The sequence below is a fragment of the Capsella rubella genome, unplaced genomic scaffold, assembly GCF_000375325.1.
Source record: "Capsella rubella cultivar Monte Gargano unplaced genomic scaffold, Caprub1_0 scaffold_7, whole genome shotgun sequence".
Taxonomy (NCBI): Eukaryota; Viridiplantae; Streptophyta; class Magnoliopsida; order Brassicales; family Brassicaceae; genus Capsella; species Capsella rubella.
This window is the reverse complement of record NW_006238917.1, coordinates 9355209-9374858: the sequence shown is the minus strand read 5'-3', so window position 1 is coordinate 9374858 and position 19650 is coordinate 9355209. Positions and strand designations below refer to the sequence as shown.

Genomic DNA, 19650 nt, shown 5'->3' with positions numbered 1-19650 from the left:
TTTTTGTTTCTTTTACCTATTAGGCGTCTCGTGATGAGGAAAGATATCTAAGTTGGATTATAACATAGTAGTGGTAACTTCAATCCTATGAGCTTAATAAACTCCGGCAAAAGTACGTAAATCATATATAAATTTACACCGAATCTCCTGATATTATGAAATATGAACGGTAGAGAAGTTAGAGGAGCTAGAATTAGGTACCGTGACTCCATGAGATAACTTGGACATCGGCGTGACGTCTTTGCATGCCCACATGCGATTGTTCATTTCCACCTCTCTTCTTAGTGGTCCAACAAATTTTTCCCCTCAGTTGTCATTCAAGACAGAGATATGCAATCACATGGAGACACGAATCGATAGTTATATTTTTGGGGTTTTTATTTACAATAATTTCGAACAAGCAGACAAGGTATATGTAAGGAACGCTTCGTATTTTAAAATAGCCAATAAAAATACTCAGTTCGGTGTACTATTTGGTATTCGCCATGCAATTACCATAAACTACACTGATCTATCACGTACTAGCTATTAAAAGAAAACAGTACGAGCACCCAACGGTATCGGTTTGGATACCCAAACGAGTATTTCTAAATTTAAAATTATTGATATGTTTGGTTATAGATTAATTTTTAATTCTAAAATAAAATAATAAACCAGTCAATAGGAGACAAATGTAAATATGGTTATTCTACTTAAGATACCCAAGGTTCTTATTTAAGAATCTTAAACATCTCTCAATGGATATATCATATATATGTACGTTTTATACCATGCCCACAATTTCGTACTTCCATAACATTTGTATCCACAAAAATGTTGTACTCACAAAAATATCTACGCCTCCAGATAACAAGTTTAGCACGTTTAAAATTTGATCTGAAAGCAAGAAACCTTAAAAAGATTGTGTGGATATATACTTACGAAATGTTTTAGCCATTTACTTCTCCAAGATATTTTTTTTTCTTCTTTGGTATAATACTTCTCGTCCTAGGATGCTTTATAGTCAATATATTTTTTTTTTTCAGAAAAGGTTAATCAAGATATTTATGTGTCACACTGAAACTTTTCTGGTGGGTAGACTGATCATATGCTAATTCGTGACTACATTGATGTAAACATTATTATTTTCCTAGACCACAGAATGAAAAATATCTTTGTAATCTGTGATCCAAACCCAAACCTTTTAAACAGTATAAAATCTCATCATGGAGTCTAAAAGAGTATTCATCAAATTATTAGTGTTGAAGCAAAAAAAATGCCTAAACGACAGACTCATGATCCACGTTTCATTCGGAAGGCTGAGTCGTCGAAAACACAATCACAGCCTCTTGTAGCCCGTCGCTCAGCAAACTACCAACCGTCTCTATGGGAGCACGAGTATCTCCTCTCGCTCGGTAATACATATGTGGTACGTGTAAAGATCTAGATGACTTCGTGTGAAATAAAACTATATATTATATAACTATTCATGAAGTTATAGTTGTGACAATATTCTATACAATGCAGAAGGATGACAAACATCGAGAGGGCTAAGTTATTGACGAATCAAGTGAGTAAAATGTTGAATGAAACGGAGGGTTTACCCGAACAGCTAGAGCTCGTAGACATTTTACAAAGACTTGGCGTTTCTTATAATTTCGAAGGTGAAATCAAGAAGATTCTAACGAATGTACATCGAAAAAACGTGAGAGCAGACAAAAGCCAGATGGATCAAAAGAGATGGGAAGACTTATATGCGACTGCTCTCGAGTTTCGACTCCTAAGGCAACATGGTTTTGATATCGCACAAGGTTGAAACACTAAAATACAAATGAATAATCCATATTTTAGATTCCTTATTACAACTCAAACTTTAGAAAACGACAAATCTAGTGTTGATTTCAAGTTCTGTTTCCAGATTCTAACAAAGGTAACATGGTTATACTAGATTTTGATATTGACTTTCTTACATAATGAAATAAAATTGCAATGTACTGCAGATGTTTTTGACAGAACTTACGGAGATGGTTTGGATGATGAAGATTTCAAGAGTATTCTTTCACTATACGAAGCTTCATACCTCTCGACCAGATTCGATACGAAACTGAAAGAGACTATATATTTCACAACAGAACGGCATAGAAACTTTGTGAAAAGGAAGAAAACTGAGACCAAACCTTATGTTCGGAAAATGGTGATACATGCTTTAGAAATGCCTTACCATCGGAGAGTTGGAAGACTAGAAGCAAGATGGTACATAGGCGTGTACGGAGAGAGAGACGACATGAACCCTATCTTGCTCGAATTCGCTAAACTTGATTACAATATCGTTCAAGCTATACATCAAGACGAGCTCAAATATCTTTCTAGGTACGTTTACTTAACTTGAATTTGACCCTTCTTTTTCTGTTTGTTTTTGGTGCATGATTTCTATTTATTCATGAAATATTGTATAATTTGTATTTCTAAACTGTGAACACAATATTTTAATATGTAAACGCGTACGATATACTATGTTTGAAACGTTAAAGACATAGATTTTTGATTATATATGTTTTTTTGGTATGTTCTATGAATTAAGCAGCTGGTGGAGCAAGACAGGATTAACTGAACACCTTGATTTCGTAAGAGATCGAATAACGGAGAGTTATTTCTCGAGCGTTGGAGTGATATATGAGCCCGAGTTTGCTTATCATCGACAAATGCTTACAAAAGTTTTCATGCTTATTACAACTATCGACGATATATACGATATCTATGGGACACTGGAGGAGCTCCAACTATTCACGACCATAGTTGAAAAGTAATATTATTATCCAAATTAATTATTTTACTATACTATATCTTTCTTTTTTTTTAATCACTTCACTGAATCGAATCTTTAATGCAGATGGGATGTGAATAGTCTTGAAGAACTTCCCGAGTACATGAAGTTATGTTTTCTCTGCCTCGTCAATGAAATCAATCAGATTGGATATTTTGTTCTCAGAGATAAAGGATTCAATGTGATCCCTTACCTCAAAATATCCGTACGTACTTATCAAGTATTCTAGTTGTTAATTATGTTAGTCCATGGACTATTTTAGTGATACATTAAACTAAGCTAAGTTAGCTATAAATGTTGTTGATGTATCAGTCAGAATTTTTGAGCTAAAAGACCAAGATCTATCGCTAATTGTAAATTTAATATTTTATATGAATCTTAAGAAAAAGAAAAAAACACGAATATTTGAACGTTCTTTGTTATATTTTTTTTTCAAGAAATATTTTCAATTTAATATGAATCTGTTTATAACTTTATTTTTGTCTTTCTAGTGGGCAGATATGTGTAAAACGTTTTTAAAAGAGGCAGAGTGGTACAAAAGTGGTTACAAACCCAACTTCGAAGAATACATGCAAAATGGCTGTATCTCAAGCTCGGTCCCTACCATACTTGTACACTTGTTCTGTCTCTTCTCCGACCAAACCTTAGATATTCTCGTCTCTTATCATCACTCTGTTGTTCGAAGCTCTGCCACCATCCTTCGTCTCGCTAATGATCTCGCCACTTCTTCGGTTAGTCATGGTTCCATAACGTAACACACAATAATAGAGTTTTTAACAAACCATGACAAGCGTTTTTTTAATAACAAAAACCGAAAATTGAATTTATAAATAAATTTCAACCAAAAGCCAAAAAAGAAGAAGTGATTTTAATACTACTCTCTGTTCCTATTTAATCTTTTTTTTTTTAGATTTTTCACACATTAAAGAAAAAATATTAAAATTTAAAAGTTAGTTTTGTATTTGATTTACGATTTTCTATAATTTTAACCAATAATGTTACATAGAAAATCTTTTAAAAAGTTATTTTTCAAAACAGGAGGAATTAGCGAGAGGCGACACTATGAAATCCGTACAATGTCACATGTATGAGACTGGAGCTTCAGAAGCAGAGTCATGTGCGTACATTCGACGAATGATCGGTGTGGCTTGGGATGACTTGAACTTGGAGAAAAGAATTTGTAGGCTACATCAAGGTTTCGTTGAAGCTGCGGCTAATCTTGGACGTGTGGCTCAATGCGTTTATCAGTATGGTGATGGCCATGGCTGTCCCGACAAAGCTAAGACCATCGATCATGTCCGGTCCTTGCTCATCCACCCCATTCCACTTGATTAATTAATTAGTCTCTCATATGTAATAAGTGTTAAACCACGCAAATAATGGATTATTAGTTCAAAGAGATGAGAGATGCATATATACTTCTCTCCTCAATTAATAAATTGTGTACTTTCGCTAGCTTTTCTCAATATCATGAGCTTGTAAAATCAAGTTCGATATGGCTTCAAATGGTAACATTTAGAAGTATAGATAGAAAATGAAGACACTGGCTAGTTTCTCATATTCGTCATTTTCAAAATTCTCATTTTTGTATTAGACAAAATATTTGTTTCTTTGACAAAGGAGATCTTGAAACTACGAGGCATATTGAACAGCAAAGAGACGTTCTTCTTTACTACAAGAAAATTGTGAGATGGTATTTCTTATGCTACTAGTTCTGAATCCAAACTTAATTCTTTTTCACGAGAAAGACGTCGGAGTAGATTTGCGGTTTTTCAACCAAGTGATAGATAACTGAAAACAGAAAAAGAAAGACCAATGGATGTCATTGAATTACGCTAGCTGTCTATACAGAAGTGAGTAGACTAATGTTATGCAAACATCAACTCACACTAAAAAGATATATAAACACGATAAGATCCGGTTTTAATTGTGTTCAGTGTTCCTAAAATTAGAATTAATGTAAAGGTTAATTATAGGCAAGTTAAGCTAATAATACGGAATGAAAAATACATTAGCATAACCGTTACGGACTAGTTAATTAACCAAATAACCTCTCCATCCACATCTCTCCCTTTGGATCGAGACATCTCCGATCCATTCTTCTCTCTGTCAGCCAAAATCCCCACTTCAACAAATCGCAAAGATCAATTCAAGGTAATACATACTTATCTCTCTTTCTTGATTTAGGGTTCTTTTTTTTTTTCTGCAAGTTACTGGAAACTCAAATGGATTTTTTTATTTTTTTGGATGATCAGGTTTATTGATCTATTGCGGAATTAGGGTTTGCGAGTTTGAATCGGAGATTTTAAAAACATAAAATAAAATCCGTGATGGAGTGTTTAGCACGCATAGATGAATTTTGCAATCGAAGGGTTTAATATTATTATTAAAAGATGGTGAATATGAAAAGTCCTTTACGGGTATTCATAGAGGTTTCGATAAAGGAATTAATTAAGGGTTTCAGGAGGCAAAGGATCAGATGGAGAAATGCGTTTCTTCTCGGTTCTATATTGACCACCATTGTTGTTCTGCTTCACACACCAACGTTTTCAGTTTTCTCTGATGATGATGAAGAAACTGAGTCTTCTTCTTCTTCTTCTTCTTCTTCGCCTATTTACTTGAACGGTTCTCTGCATTTGAATATCCAAATTGTTAGGGAAGCAAAGGTTGAAAGTTTTGATGATCTTACAGCAACTCCTACGGTGCAATTGAATGCTTCTGAAGAAAGTGGAACCCTTCTTTCTACAAAAAGTCGAAAAAGGAAGAGAAGAAGGAAGATTAAAGATGATCTGATTCTCCCTGATCCTCCACCAGCACCACGGCATGTTCTATCTTCTTCAGAGGTCAGAATCAGAGTTTTTTCTTCTAACTTTGTCTGTGTTTTTATCTCAATCCTCAACTTACTCCAACTGCAATCTCTACAATTGATGAGCAGAGACGTGCTCTTTCCTTGCCACCCAAGAAAGCTCTTGCTTATGCAAAACTCGAGATTCAGCGTGCCCCGGAGATTGTAAATGACACGGATCTGTTTGCTCCCCTGTTTCGCAATCTCTCTGTTTTCAAAAGGTATATACTAATCTCAAAAAGACACGAGTGTGTTTGAACCAAAGTTAACACTCGACTTTGTTTTCAGGAGCTACGAGCTTATGGAACTAATACTAAAGGTCTACATATATCCTGACGGTGACAAACCCATCTTCCACACACCGCATTTGAACGGTATCTATGCATCAGAAGGTTGGTTTATGAGGTTAATGGAGTCGAACACACAGTTTGTCACAAAGAACCCTGAGAGGGCTCACTTATTCTACATGCCATACAGTGTGAAGCAGCTTCAGAAAACTATCTTTGTCCCTGGATCACATAACATAAAGCCTTTATCGATCTTTCTTAGAGACTACGTCAACATGCTCTCCATCAAGTACCCGTTCTGGAACCGCACTCATGGATCAGATCATTTTCTCGTCGCTTGCCACGATTGGGTAATAGAAATGTTTATATTTAAGGAACAAATCACTTCGATCTTTTTTAGGTTATGATCTCTGTTTCCAAAACCATCCTTGTGCAGGGTCCTTACACTGTGAATGAGCACCCGGAGCTAAGAAGAAACACTATTAAAGCTCTCTGCAACGCAGACTTATCAGACGGGGTCTTTGTCCCGGGAAAAGACGTTTCTCTACCGGAAACTTCCATAAGAAACGCCGGGAGACCACTACGCAACATCGGAAACGGAAACAGAGTTTCTCAACGTCCCATCCTCGCTTTCTTCGCTGGAAACCACCACGGTCGTGTCCGTCCACAGCTTCTAAAACACTGGAGAAACAAAGACAACGACATGAAAATCTACGGTCCGCTTCCACACAGCGTAGCTAGGAAAATGACCTACGTGCAACACATGAAGTCAAGCAAATACTGTCTTTGTCCAATGGGTTACGAAGTCAACAGTCCAAGAATCGTTGAAGCTATATACTACGAGTGCGTCCCCGTGGTGATCGCCGATAACTTCATGCTACCGTTCAGCGACGTTCTTGATTGGTCCGCTTTCTCAGTAGTTGTCCCGGAGAAGGAGATCCCACGGCTTAAAGAGATACTGTTGCAGATTCCGATGAGGAGATATCTGAAGATGCAGAGTAACGTGAAGATGGTTCAGAGACATTTCTTGTGGAGCACTAAACCTAGAAAGTACGATGTATTTCATATGATACTTCACTCCATTTGGTTTAACCTTCTCAATCAGAACCAAACTTCTTCTACTGATCATGATCCTGATTCCTGACATCATCCTTAATTATGTCTCTACATATTATATGTAAGCACTCAAAATATATATTATACGAAAAATCTTCATTAACAACGGGCTTTATCGATTAAGAGGCTCCTTTCATTAGACCATATCTTATATCAATGGGCTTATAGAGTAAATATGGCCTGGATCGGATGATCCTCAGCTGAATGTACAGAATCTTTTATATATTCTGATCCTATATTTGAAAGTGCAAGGTGAAGTGACTGAAGTAATGTATTACCAGAATGACCCCATCAAATTTATACAGTAGGACAAATTCTAACGACCATAACATAGACTGTCATACTCATACATACATACACCGAGCGATATGTGTAGTCCGGTGGTCCTCTACGCAGTATTGTCTGTGTCGACGTGTTGGTGTAACCCTACATTTAACATATATTTTAACGTAACGTTTTGACATTTGGACTTCAACCTATTGGCTTAAATTGTGAAGGTATGTCGCAACAACTGGTACCACGCAATACACTGTCCTTTTCTACTCCTTACGTAACTTCATACTATTTAATATTTCAACCCCCACCCTATAAAATATTTTCATATATTATATAAAAGTTATAGGCGACGTTAACGTTACAGCTAGATATATTATAGGATCTAGTCCATACACAGATTATTCCAGTGGAATTTACAAAAAACTTCATGATTTTCTATAGAAAGAACTATATATAAACGATGGAACCATCCATCTCAATATACATGAACTTCTTACTATAATAAGGTCATCGTAATATTTTTGTTTATGGTCTTAAAGTATATTCAAGATGATATTACTATAGGAGGAAAACAATTACGAAATTATACTACATTTTTATTTTATGGGTGTTGTAGAGCATTTCACAGAAAATTGTGGAAATTAATATATATTTGAATTTTATGACCATAATTTTATGCCATTGGCTGAATTATTTTAAATACTAATTAATTACATATTTAATGTAAACAAAAGGCAAATAAAAAATAGACAGTAGTGTATTTAATATTCATATGTTATGCAAAATCTGTAAAGCAGTTTGGGAGGCACGAGATTATTACAAGTCCACCTTTGTCCGTACAATGTTGGACCGCATAGACAGCCTCCATTTGCCACGTGTCTACCGTGAACATCTTACACGTCACAGTGTAGATTCTAACAAATGTGTAAATAATAACTTCGGTTTCGGCTAGACATTGATCGATGAGATATTTTGTTGGTATCAAATTTATCTGAGTAAATAAAAGTTTAATAGCATCATAAACAAAGCAAACGATAGCGTTCACTCTAGCTAAACTAGGTAGCTAAAAAAGTCCACGAAACTTATCTTTAACAGCAATACCTAAGAGAGGCCATCATTTCAACAATTCGATTTCTATAGAATTCAACTTATTACAGGAATCTCCAAAAGTTTAAGTAAACCAGATCAATTCAACTTTTACTGATTTATGCAATATCGACCGCGATGGTGCAAAACAATGGTGTTTGTAAAAACTACCAAAACATAACAACAATGAATGATAGTAATGAAGGTGATGCATGGCTCGTAGGCACGGCTCTGATCTAATACTAATGATAATACGATAACGTGTTGAACAGTTTAACTTGATTCTATGGAAACAAAAAGAAACAACTGAATTGTATTATAGTTGGGTAGATTGGGTTAAGATAATGATAACAATAGATAAATGTGAATGAGTTTGCTATTAGTTTATTCACTAAAAGATAACTTATTGTCAAAAGAGGATGTGTTCACAAACTAGGTGACAAAACCAGAAGACCACTTTGAAACATCTTTTCTTTTTAAAGTATTGTTTTAAAAAGATCAAAAATTTTATTTTAACAAAAAGTTGTATATAAAAAACTTTGTTGGTGCTGTGTCTAATTATATATATATGTGTGTGTGTGTGTATTTGTGTATTAAAATATGTGGAAGACAATGATAAGTGTCGCGATCAAACATGGCATCGCTCTAAATCACTATGTTGTTTCTCCCAATAGGATTCTTGTAAGTGTATGAACCACAATATTTCGTTCTCGTCTTATTAAAAGTTTTAAAGTCCAGACACTATTATTTATAGATCCAATTATATACCAACACATACTACACAATTTATTGTCCCTAGGTAAGTTTAATTGCCATATTATTGTCCGTAGATAAATTTAACAGCGACAGATTTAATATATTACTATGTTACTAAAAAGTTCTTTTTCCTTATTGTCACTCTCCTACTTTATACATTAATCTATTTTATAGTATGCAGTTTGAGCTATACCATATACAGTATCTGTGTTTCATAAACACAACGATATAAACTTTGCTCCTTCGATTCAATAGTATAAATTGGTACATGCACGGATGCACTAAATGCTTAATCTTTTAAGTGTCAACACAAGTATAGTAGTTTAGAAATTAAGAACACACGTCTTGGCCTCTATAGAACGATTGGACAAACATGATTAGTCTAATTAACTAGCTAATTTAAATATTTAAGAAATTTTTGAACAACTCTTCTTACAAGGTGTTTGGTCAACAACGTATGTGTGTGGTCACCTTAGATGATTTACTGAAATCATCAGGATATCTAGTAAGTACTAGTGAGATGTTCTCTTTAAGAAAGACAAAGAAAAAACAAAGGGTGTCAATGAAGCAATCTGGGAGAGACACGCTCGAGGCTTGTTTCGCCCACTGGCCACTCCATTTGATACTCTTTTTTTTTTGCTTATCATAATCATTAAGCCATCTTGCTTTTCTAAAATTTGTGTTGGACATATTAATATTTATAATACAAAAATGATATTTCCTTGATGCTGAGTTATATATCTATATAATAGACAAAGCATATGATTTGACTGATAATGCAATCGATGTATATGGCTATGAGGTTATGATTTAGAAATGTACGGTACAGTTGTGGTACACACTTCTCTCAAAGAAACGGTTGACTATCTTAGAAGTTTATATATAAAGAACAGACAGTATAACCAAATAATAATTGATGAATTATACCAAATACTCCTCTTCATAAGATGATTATATGTATAAACTCCAAATGATAATGTACAATACAATTATGATAAAAAAAATACAATATAATTTTAATAAAATGAATAACACATGGAGTAAAACATCAATAATTAAAACATACTATACGGTTTCATTTTCCACTGAAAGCCATATATTTTAATTTACGTTGATTTATGTTTAGACATAAAAATAAAACTAGAAGTAACTAATTTGCTTTGGTAGACAAAAAAAAAACCCCTACATTGATTTAGAATATGGTAATAGGGATTAAAAGCTCTTGTTATTATTATTATTCTATCAAGAAAAGTACTAGAAATTAAGAAGAAAAGGTGGTCTTCGAGCCTAGAGGCCTAGGATTCTCTATCTCAATCTAGTCTTGTCCTCACTGTCAATATCACCTCATCATGTTTCATTTAGATTAGTAACGAGAGTACTAATTATTTGATCAATATTGATATTTTGTGCTAATGTCGCTTTTTTTTTTTTATATTTAGGCTTCGCATGTATATATCAAATTGTTAGAAAGCTCAATGTTAGGTTTACAAAACAAAGAAAAAAAAAGAAAAAAAAAAAGAAAGCTCAATGTTCAAGATTTTTTTTTTCTTACACAATCTTCAAATTAAGTAAATGTGTATGCCCGATACATGTAAGTGAGTTATCACAACATATATATTTTTAATGTATATCAGAAATGTTACATGTAATTAAATCCAACTTTTACATCCATGTGTATATTTTCTGGTAACGTTCATGATTAAAAATTTTGTAATTCGAGTATCATATAATTTTTCATATTTTTTTATCATAAGAAAATATCAAAAATTGTTAATGAATTATAAAGAAGAAGAAAGTAAAATTCTTTTTCATCGAACTACTGTCATGTGTCAACTACTCAATGTCTAGTTACATAAAATATTCTCTGGCTTTTTAATAGGTGGCTTTGTTTCTTAGTAAGTACTAAATAATGGATGATTATTTGTTGTATTCATACTGTCTAATTAATTATCCATACAACCAAATTATTAATTTTAAAATTGTAATAGAGTATACAAAATAATAATCATCAATTAACTCGAAGTAGTCTGAAGTCTGAACACAAACGTCATATACAGTTCAACAAATGCGTAGAATAGTAGTTTTGATGTTTCAATGTCTTTAGAAGCTTAGTTTGGTGCTTAAATTATAAACCATGACTATCGAATTTGATAGGAAACAAAAATAAAAATAAATAAAATAAGAAATGTGGTTTGTTATACGTATGTTGTGATCAATATACATAATTTTAAATGAACACAAAAATGAGAAAATTTAATTTTTATTTACAGGAAAAAAAAACGTGAAAATAGAGTAAAAATTCTTATAAAAATAAATTAATTTCGGGTTATGTGTTGGGTTTTCAACCTCTAAGACATGGTTAGGTTGGTCCACATGTAAACGATCGCCTGTTGTATATGGTTTGTGTTAAAAACTTAAAACTTATAATCCGTATATTAGTTGTACATTTTGTATGCATCCATATATATTTTTCATCTCTTTTAAACATATTTTATAATTATCCATTTTTCTGATTTTATAATACAAGAATAACTATTACTATGAAATCAGAAAAATGGATAATCTTAATAAAGAAAAAATACATAAATTTCAAACGAGTGATTATGAATTTCCAAGTTTTGGATCGAAGTCTTATTTGGCTATTTTCTCATTCGACGAGATGTATGTTGTTTTTTGGTATAAGATTGTTTGGAGTTATCTCACATAGCCAAGACTACCTACTCGTCTAAATAGATCCGAAGTGATGTAGTGTGGATCCAGAATTTTCAAATACATAATTGTTGTTAGACAATTCGCAATTATAATAATGAGTTTTCTCTTTAATATAAATGAGCAATTCGGAATACAAAATGGGTTATATAGCATTAACATTAAATCATCTTAAAATATACGAAGCTAATAGAAAGGAAACTGTACTATCGATTTGCAGTTATGAGCAGTCTATCTCAAATGTTTGGGCAATCAATCATAGTCCTATGATATAACCTAGACTACATAGGACCTCCAATGAAAGCATATGGCTTCTCTTCCAATGGAGCATACCTCTTCTTTGTCTTTCTCCATCTTGCAAGAATATTTTCACACTCTCGAAGATAGACATGACTCATGAGTTCTTGCAAGATCTTTCCTAAAATATTTTCTAAACATCTAACTAAGTAGTATTGATGTAATAGACAAAGTAAATAGTATTAGTTAACTTTAAGTATTTGATTAATATTTTATTAGTAAGTAGCCTAGGCACTTAGGTCAAACAAAAAAAGAACCACAGCCGACATGAACATGAGATTAGTTTCTAGACGCAATATTTTAATTATGACACTTTGGTGTAATCAAATCAATTAAATAATTAAATTGAAAAATCTTTACTGACATGACATCAATTAATTAATAATTTACATATGTAATGCAGCATCAAAGAAAGCTCAATCATATTCAAACCTGTTGCTATTATTTAACAATGATGTTGATTTGGTCTAATGCAATGCACGGTTCACACCCTCCCACATAAGGGATATCTCACAAAGGCATTGTAACGATATTTCTACTAATATTTAATTATCTAAAAGACTATTTAGCAAAATTATTGTTACAACTTAACAAATATTTGCTTTGATACTTTGCTGCTAAATGCACAACAACATCTACATCAAGTGCCCGTACAAAACCAATAGTAAGCGTGTTCAAATTCGCGACACAAAAGTGTCTCAGTCATCTTTTGATTTTAATGAAATGTTTGAATAAAGTTTATATAATATTTTGCAAATACAAATAATACTCAAATTACTATGGATATATTACAAAATCTGAATTTCTGATTCAATCATACAACTCAATCTAATCACCAATTTCGTTAACTAAAACTCTAAAACCCATATATTTTTTTAAGAAATCCATTAGTTTTCAACTAATTCAGTATAAATCCTAGAATTGGTTTAAAACTATAGAACCATGAAAAGTTTGATAGTTTTTAATTAGTTTTGGATTATAGGATTTAGTTTTCAGTTTTTTTTTTGATTTTTTTAAAATAAATAAATAGATAAAAAAAAAAGTCTTGTAACACTCTCGTAATTCATAAAATGTGTTCGAGATTTGTTAAATAACTTACAAAAAAAAATTATTTATATTTTTAACCACTTTTCTACAATCTAAATTAGATAACTAGATATTTTTAGAAATTAAAACCCAAAAACCATGTTGAAAACTACTACCACATCCAAACTTCTCCACGGTTCCTCGTACGAGTGAACTTAATTAGGTTCTATTGCATTTTTAGTTTATTAATTTAATTTTATTTAATTTTCAATTTTGGAAAGTAACAAATATTATCGTTGGGTGGTTTACTAAATTCTAATACAATTCGAAATGTAATTTAATTAAGATTTTTACAAATGATCTTGAATCGAATCGAATCGAAAAAATAACCCACCTCCTAAAAAGAGGTCAATACCTCCTAAAATGATTCTGTAACTCGGTTCAGATAGTTACTAAAGTTTTTAAACCAAATATTCAAAGGCTTGGTTGATAAGTAGATATGATCAATTAAATGAACAGTTGAAGAAGATACAACCAAACCTTAAACTTGTGATTCGAGATATTTTCAAAATGTCTATCATTTTTTATGAAATTAAAATTATGTTTTTTGTTTTCTACAAATTAAAATTGTGTTTATACAGCAAAAATGACAAATAAAGTAGCATGAGATTTTTTTCGAAAATCAATATTTTAAACTGTAATTAAAACAAAAGAAATTTGGGTTAAATTCTTAATAGATGAAAAAAAAGATTATGGTGTAACTTATTACTGATTGGGTAATAAAAGTAGTTGAAGAAAAAAAGAAGGACACTAAAAATTACTATATGTGTCGTGTTGCCAAAAAAGAAAAAAGTATAACACAAAATGATTACAAACGGACAAAGAGAATACGAGAAAAGCCAGCTCACCTTCTATTTTATCTTTTTATATAAACGTCTACAAAAATCCTTAAGAACAGTTGATAATTTGGAAATTTTTAAATTTTAATGACATGTGCACGTAAAACAAAGTTCTATACGAAAACATTCCTATATGTTCGTTACCATATCCATACTATAAAGTTTTTATTATATTAGTTTGTCGAAATTATTCGGCGGAATGAAATATTGGCACCATTCGGTCTACATCTTACTCGATATGTAATACCATTAACCCCAAATATTGAAAAAAAATCTCAACCAATAGGTTTCTACTAATATTATAGAACAAAAGAATACTAGTTTGGTTTGCTTGTTGTAAGTCAACACTCAAAATAGCTATCAAACAAAATGCACACTAATTTGCAATGCATCTTAGCCACTATAAGACATCTAAAATAGTAAAAATATATGGTTTCTATATATTAATTTTGGTGATTAGTAGTATACATTAATTGTTATTCGAAAACTACTTCGTTATAACAAAAAAAAATGTGCATACTTAGTTAAATTGTCATGTATAATTAACTAAAGATTTTAAACAATTTGCTTCACACACACACACACACACATATATATATATATATATATATAATATTTAAAATTCATAAATTAAAACTAAAGTTGTAGAAATAATACAAAAAGTTTGATGTGAAGCTTAAAAAAAGAAAAGTCCAAGACAGGGAGAATATAAAAATTTAGAGAACTGATTTTCAAAAATATTATTAAAAGAATTTGTTTAAATTTGGTGAAAGTAATACTTAATACAATGATTAGGAAAAATAAGGACACAAAAAATGAACAGAAGAATGAAAATCAGTACTAACCAAAACGTACATTAAATACACCCAAACACAAATTTTAATTAAATATAAATGGGCCAATAAGTCCTTTAATTTTTCAACTTTATAAGGACCAATAAGATTATATACAGAAAAAAAAAGAGAGAAAGAAAAAAAGTGGAAAATGGAAAATAGAAAATGACAGAAAAGACCATCAAATTTGTCTCTTGTACTAATTTTGCCATCTTTCTCTTTGTGTATTCTCTCTATTCTATTCTACCTGCCGTATGACTTTGCCTGCTGCCTATAGATATCTCCTCAACATCAGAATAATGTTATGTTTTTGCATCGTTATAAATGTCACACAAATACAACAAGGTTACTAGACCACAACAGTCGACAAATGAAAACACATTTGCTATACATTTCTTACCTTGTCGATAGCGATTAGTCGATTACATAACACGCATAACTCATAACTCATAACTAACTCTTAGGGCATTTTCATTGGGGGTATCTTAGAAGGCTAAGATACCCCCACTTTTCCAAAGAAAATCCTTATATAACATACTTTATTTGAAAAACTGGGGTATCTTAGCCTTTTAAAATATCCGCAATGAGAATGGTCTTATGATCTTGTTAACCACCTGATTACATATGTGGATTCTAATAATAGTATACTTTTTTCTTGGTTGAGTTCTTTATATATTGGACTCAGCCTAAAATGTATATATTCTTTGCCGGGTTTATGGAGTAATGTTAAAGTCTCTGTCAGAACTAAAAGATATGTGAAGAAAAAATATAAAGACCCCAAAAAATAATGAATATGGGGAAGATGATAACAGCTCAATATATTGAAAAACTTTTTGGTAAATTACGTACGTCTTTGTACAAAAGAGAAAAAAAAAAAGAAAAAATTAAATAACATGTACTTACTTACACATCACACATTCGGAAACTTACTCACACGTAAAAAAAAAAAAAATACAAGAAAAAAAAAACAAAAAGAACCGGACAAAACGACATCGTTTTCATTATTTACCGGGGAAAGAAACCCACCGGAAAACTCACTCATTCGCCGGGGATGCTAGTAATTCTCCAAGAAGAAAGGGTCTTCGTAAGGAAACGAGTCCCAGAACCCATCAACTTTGTTGTGATCGTTCACGTCAAGCAAAAGATCAGGGAGATCGGAGAAAGCGTCGTCGGCGACCGGAGAAGACGTCACGGTGCTAGAAGGAGACTCCGGTGCTTTCCAGTCAGCTGCAGCAGCTGCGGCGGCGGCTTCTTGAATATCTTTAGGGTCAGCGCTCGCCGGTCTCGGCAAATGGTAAGCTAGCTCCGGGAAATTGAGGTGAGCTGAGCCACCTTTGATGGCCAAAGCAGCGACGTCGTGTGCACGCGCCGCCATCTCCGGCGTGGAGAAAGTGCCTAACCAGATTCTTGATTTCTTTCTTGGTTCTCTGATTTCGGAAACCCATTTCCCCCATTGTCTCATTCTCACCCCACGGAAACTCGGGTGCTTTGATACACCCTTTTGCTCGTTTTTAGTCTTTGAACTCTTTCCGGTTCTCTCCGGCGCCGGTGACCGGAGACTACGTTCTGAAGATGAGTCTTGCATCTATGAGAAAAGTTAATGTAAACAGAGAGGGAGAGAGAAAGCTTATAGAAAGAAAACAATATTTTTTATTTTTTTTGGGTTTGGTTTGTATTTTGGGGTGTGAGAGTTTGGTTTGCTTCTTCTAATATATACATCCAAATACAAAAGCAATTATTCTTGTGTGTTATGTTTTTTTTTCTTTTCTCTTATATGTATAAATCAAATATTAAAAGCTGAAAAAAAGACTTGACTACGTTTGTATTTTTTTTCTTTTCTTTTCTTTTTCTTTTTGTTTTCTTCTTGTAATGATATTATTACTTTACTTTATATATTTGTATAATAAGATTTTTATTATTTTAGACCCGATTTGGACACTTGTTCCTTTGTAATGTATCAGCTCCTAGTGTACACTGTTATCACTCGTTTCTTGCAAATAATCTAGTCCTTCCATATTTAAATATATATACAATGTACTTGAACCAGCAGGCCGAATTGTATTTAGCTTAATTTACTCTGATTGGTTTTGAACATTAATAAAAATATATAGAAAAAACGGCCTACAAATAACTAAACCACTAAACCAGAATAAACAATTTAACATAGGAATTTGATATTACTTTATATGAATATGATTGTTACGAATCTTACGTAAGAGAATAAATTGAGACATATATTGATAGTTACGAAGGTTATCACAACAAACAAACAAAGAAAACTATAGATACGAAACATGTATTTTCTTTACATGTTATTAAAAAAAAAAAACGTTTAGATGACCCGAGTTATGTATATGTATGATAACATGTTTCCGAATGTAGCAAACAAATAATCCGAATCAAACTGAACCAAAACCATATAAGAAATAATAATGGTTAAGCATGGAGTTCCTTTAGAAAACTATTAAATTTGATTATGGTTTTCCATTTTAGATGTTTGAGGCTGATGTTCCACGACACTTTTAAAAGAGTCATATATATATATTTTTTTTATAAACCCTGACATATGCTTTGGCCCATCGTTTCATTAAAGCTTGAAGAAAAAATCTATCTCTGAGAGTAAGATTCACCAATTTTCTACATGTGGATATAAATTGAGATCTATTTGTTTTTTTGCTGCATGTGTATGAAGACATTTTCACTTCTACAGTAGTTTCTACGAAGACATCAACATTAGATTTCAATTGTATAGTTTGGGACCCTTATTTCCTTTTGTTTCACTCTTACGAATTTTCTTATAATTTCCATATTTTGTTGTTTTCCCAAAAATGTTCATATCTTCGTTTTCCCGACCATGACCCATGTCTCTCCCTACAAAGCTAACCCACGTTTTTCACTTGGATTAAAGTTTGACTAAGACAACAATTACAATTAAAGTATAATCTAATACATCTTTAACCTCATAGTTAAATTTTTTTATTGTGCATGCAAGTTTCTAATAATAGTTAAACAAAATCTGTAAATATTAACTCAGCCAAAAAGATGCCTAAGGTAAAATTGTAGTTGTATTTTCTATATGTATACCTTACACATGTTATATATTGATTGTATATGTTATAGAATATATATATACATACACTATAACGAAAGAGACAATTATAGTTTGGAGTTGATATTCGGAGCATCTTTTGGGACAAAAACACGATAACTTTATATAACCAGAAATAATGAGACACACAATAGTAATTAACAACGTACGATCAGTCATATGTGCTTTGGACGTTTGCTTTAATTAAGTCTAAATATATATAAACAACTCGACGGATTATATATGTTTTGCACTTGGATATGTTTGCGAATATACGTAATAATTGTAGAACATTTTTTTGATATGTATATTTAAAGAGAGAAGCAATTTAAGTAAAAGAAATTGAGTAGAAGACTGATATGGACGATGCACGTACGCAAAACGACGTAAACACATGTAGTGTATATCAGTATATATGTACAAAGTATGATGTTGAAAATTGTATTATTTTAGAGTGAGCAAGTACGTATTTGTTTTAATCGTGGGGTCCCTTTTGACGACGATTAAGCCGAAAGAACACATAAACAAGTGTTAGATAATAGATATATAATATCTGTATAGGTTATCCAAACGCAAAACAAAAAAACAAATATTTTACGTATATATATATATACGAAGTAAAAGACTACATAGGTATGGTAATTATTTAGTCGTAACTTATTTGGGTGAATTTAAATATGAAATAGATATACCCACACTCTTTTTACTTTAAATGGTTTGAAGATATAAATTACTACTGTAGATTTTTTGAAATGATTATAAATACATATACATTCTGAAAACTGTATATACTACAGAAGGCTAGATATATTATATGACGAAAGACCGATTAGGTTGATGGCGAAAAAAATTACAAAAAGTAAAATTTAAATCAATGTCTTGAGTCATGAACACTTTAACTAATAACCCCATTAGAAAGAAAAAAATGAAAGATGAATGCCATTTTTCTGAAATTGTTTTAGTTTGTTTAGAAACTGTTGGTTGATAAAGTTGAATTACAACCAAAACATTAGTTTGCAACTAAATTAATTCACCTACCAAATTCGGTTATTAAATGCTTAATAAATACATAGGTTTCGTAAGTCTTATGTCGGAAAATGATGCTATTGTAACAAATTATGCACAATCCTGATCGATAACTTCGCCACATGCGTGTTTCCAATTCAACCAAACCTTAACTTATTTATTTATAAATAAATAACTATATATATATATATATATATATATATATATATATATGCATACAATCATTAAAAAATATAATGATTGTATGTAAAGTATATCTAATTAGAAAACGTTTTCAAATCGCATTAAAGAAAGAGAGAATTAGTTATGAAAAAGAAATTATAAAACACGTTTTCCAATTACAAACCACTATATATGACAGCTAAACTTACATTTTCAGAAGGAAAAAGAAAATCGATTAATCTATAGTTATTTAAATAAATAAATAAAAAATCGGCAAATGATATAGAATTGTTTGAATTATTTTCCTAAATTCTGAGTTACAAGATAATTTCGAGATAACTCTGCCCAAATTACCCTATAACGTCAACAAGTTAAGTTTGTAGCAAAGCAATCAAAAAGAAAATGTCAACAAGACAATGATCTTTGTATATACACTCCAAA

At 31.8% G+C, this 19650-nt stretch overlaps 3 protein-coding genes across 3 annotated transcripts; 2 read left to right on the top strand and 1 right to left on the bottom strand.

Annotated features, from left to right (window-relative positions):
- Window positions 1-1251: 1251 nt before the first annotated feature.
- LOC17879473 (tricyclene synthase, chloroplastic) lies at window positions 1252-4325 on the top strand. Its single transcript, XM_023779368.1, is given in 8 exon segments — window positions 1252-1408; window positions 1507-1515; window positions 1517-1790; window positions 1980-2349; window positions 2564-2782; window positions 2870-3008; window positions 3295-3534; window positions 3842-4325. Coding segments are annotated over 8 exon segments (1701 nt in total). The 5' UTR covers window positions 1252-1255; the 3' UTR covers window positions 4139-4325.
- Window positions 4326-5196: 871 nt separating this feature from the next.
- On the top strand, window positions 5197-7095 carry LOC17877500 (probable glycosyltransferase At5g03795). Its single transcript, XM_006286191.2, has 4 exons — window positions 5197-5646; window positions 5739-5869; window positions 5937-6285; window positions 6372-7095. The coding sequence occupies exons 1-4, from the start codon at window positions 5197-5199 to the stop codon at window positions 7077-7079; spliced, it is 1638 nt and encodes a 545-aa protein (XP_006286253.1). The 3' UTR covers window positions 7080-7095.
- An 8639-nt stretch (window positions 7096-15734) lies between these two features.
- On the bottom strand, window positions 15735-16601 carry LOC17880415 (ethylene-responsive transcription factor ERF039). The gene has a single exon (XM_006282670.2). It carries the CDS (start codon window positions 16516-16518, stop codon window positions 15988-15990), a length of 531 nt encoding a protein of 176 aa, XP_006282732.1. The 5' UTR covers window positions 16519-16601; the 3' UTR covers window positions 15735-15987.
- Between the last annotated feature and the right edge of the window lie 3049 nt (window positions 16602-19650).

Excerpts from the sequence above, each read along its gene's own strand:
- LOC17880415 (XM_006282670.2), bottom strand. The coding sequence starts at position 16,518 with ATGCAAGACTCATCTTCAGAACGTAGTCTCCGGTCACCGGCGCCGGAG.
- LOC17877500 (XM_006286191.2), top strand. The coding sequence starts at position 5,197 with ATGGTGAATATGAAAAGTCCTTTACGGGTATTCATAGAGGTTTCGATA. Across the intron at positions 5,647-5,738 it reads ATGTTCTATCTTCTTCAGAG|AGACGTGCTCTTTCCTTGCC; the intron begins GTCAGAATCAGA and ends ATTGATGAGCAG. Across the intron at positions 5,870-5,936 it reads AATCTCTCTGTTTTCAAAAG|GAGCTACGAGCTTATGGAAC; the intron begins GTATATACTAAT and ends CTTTGTTTTCAG.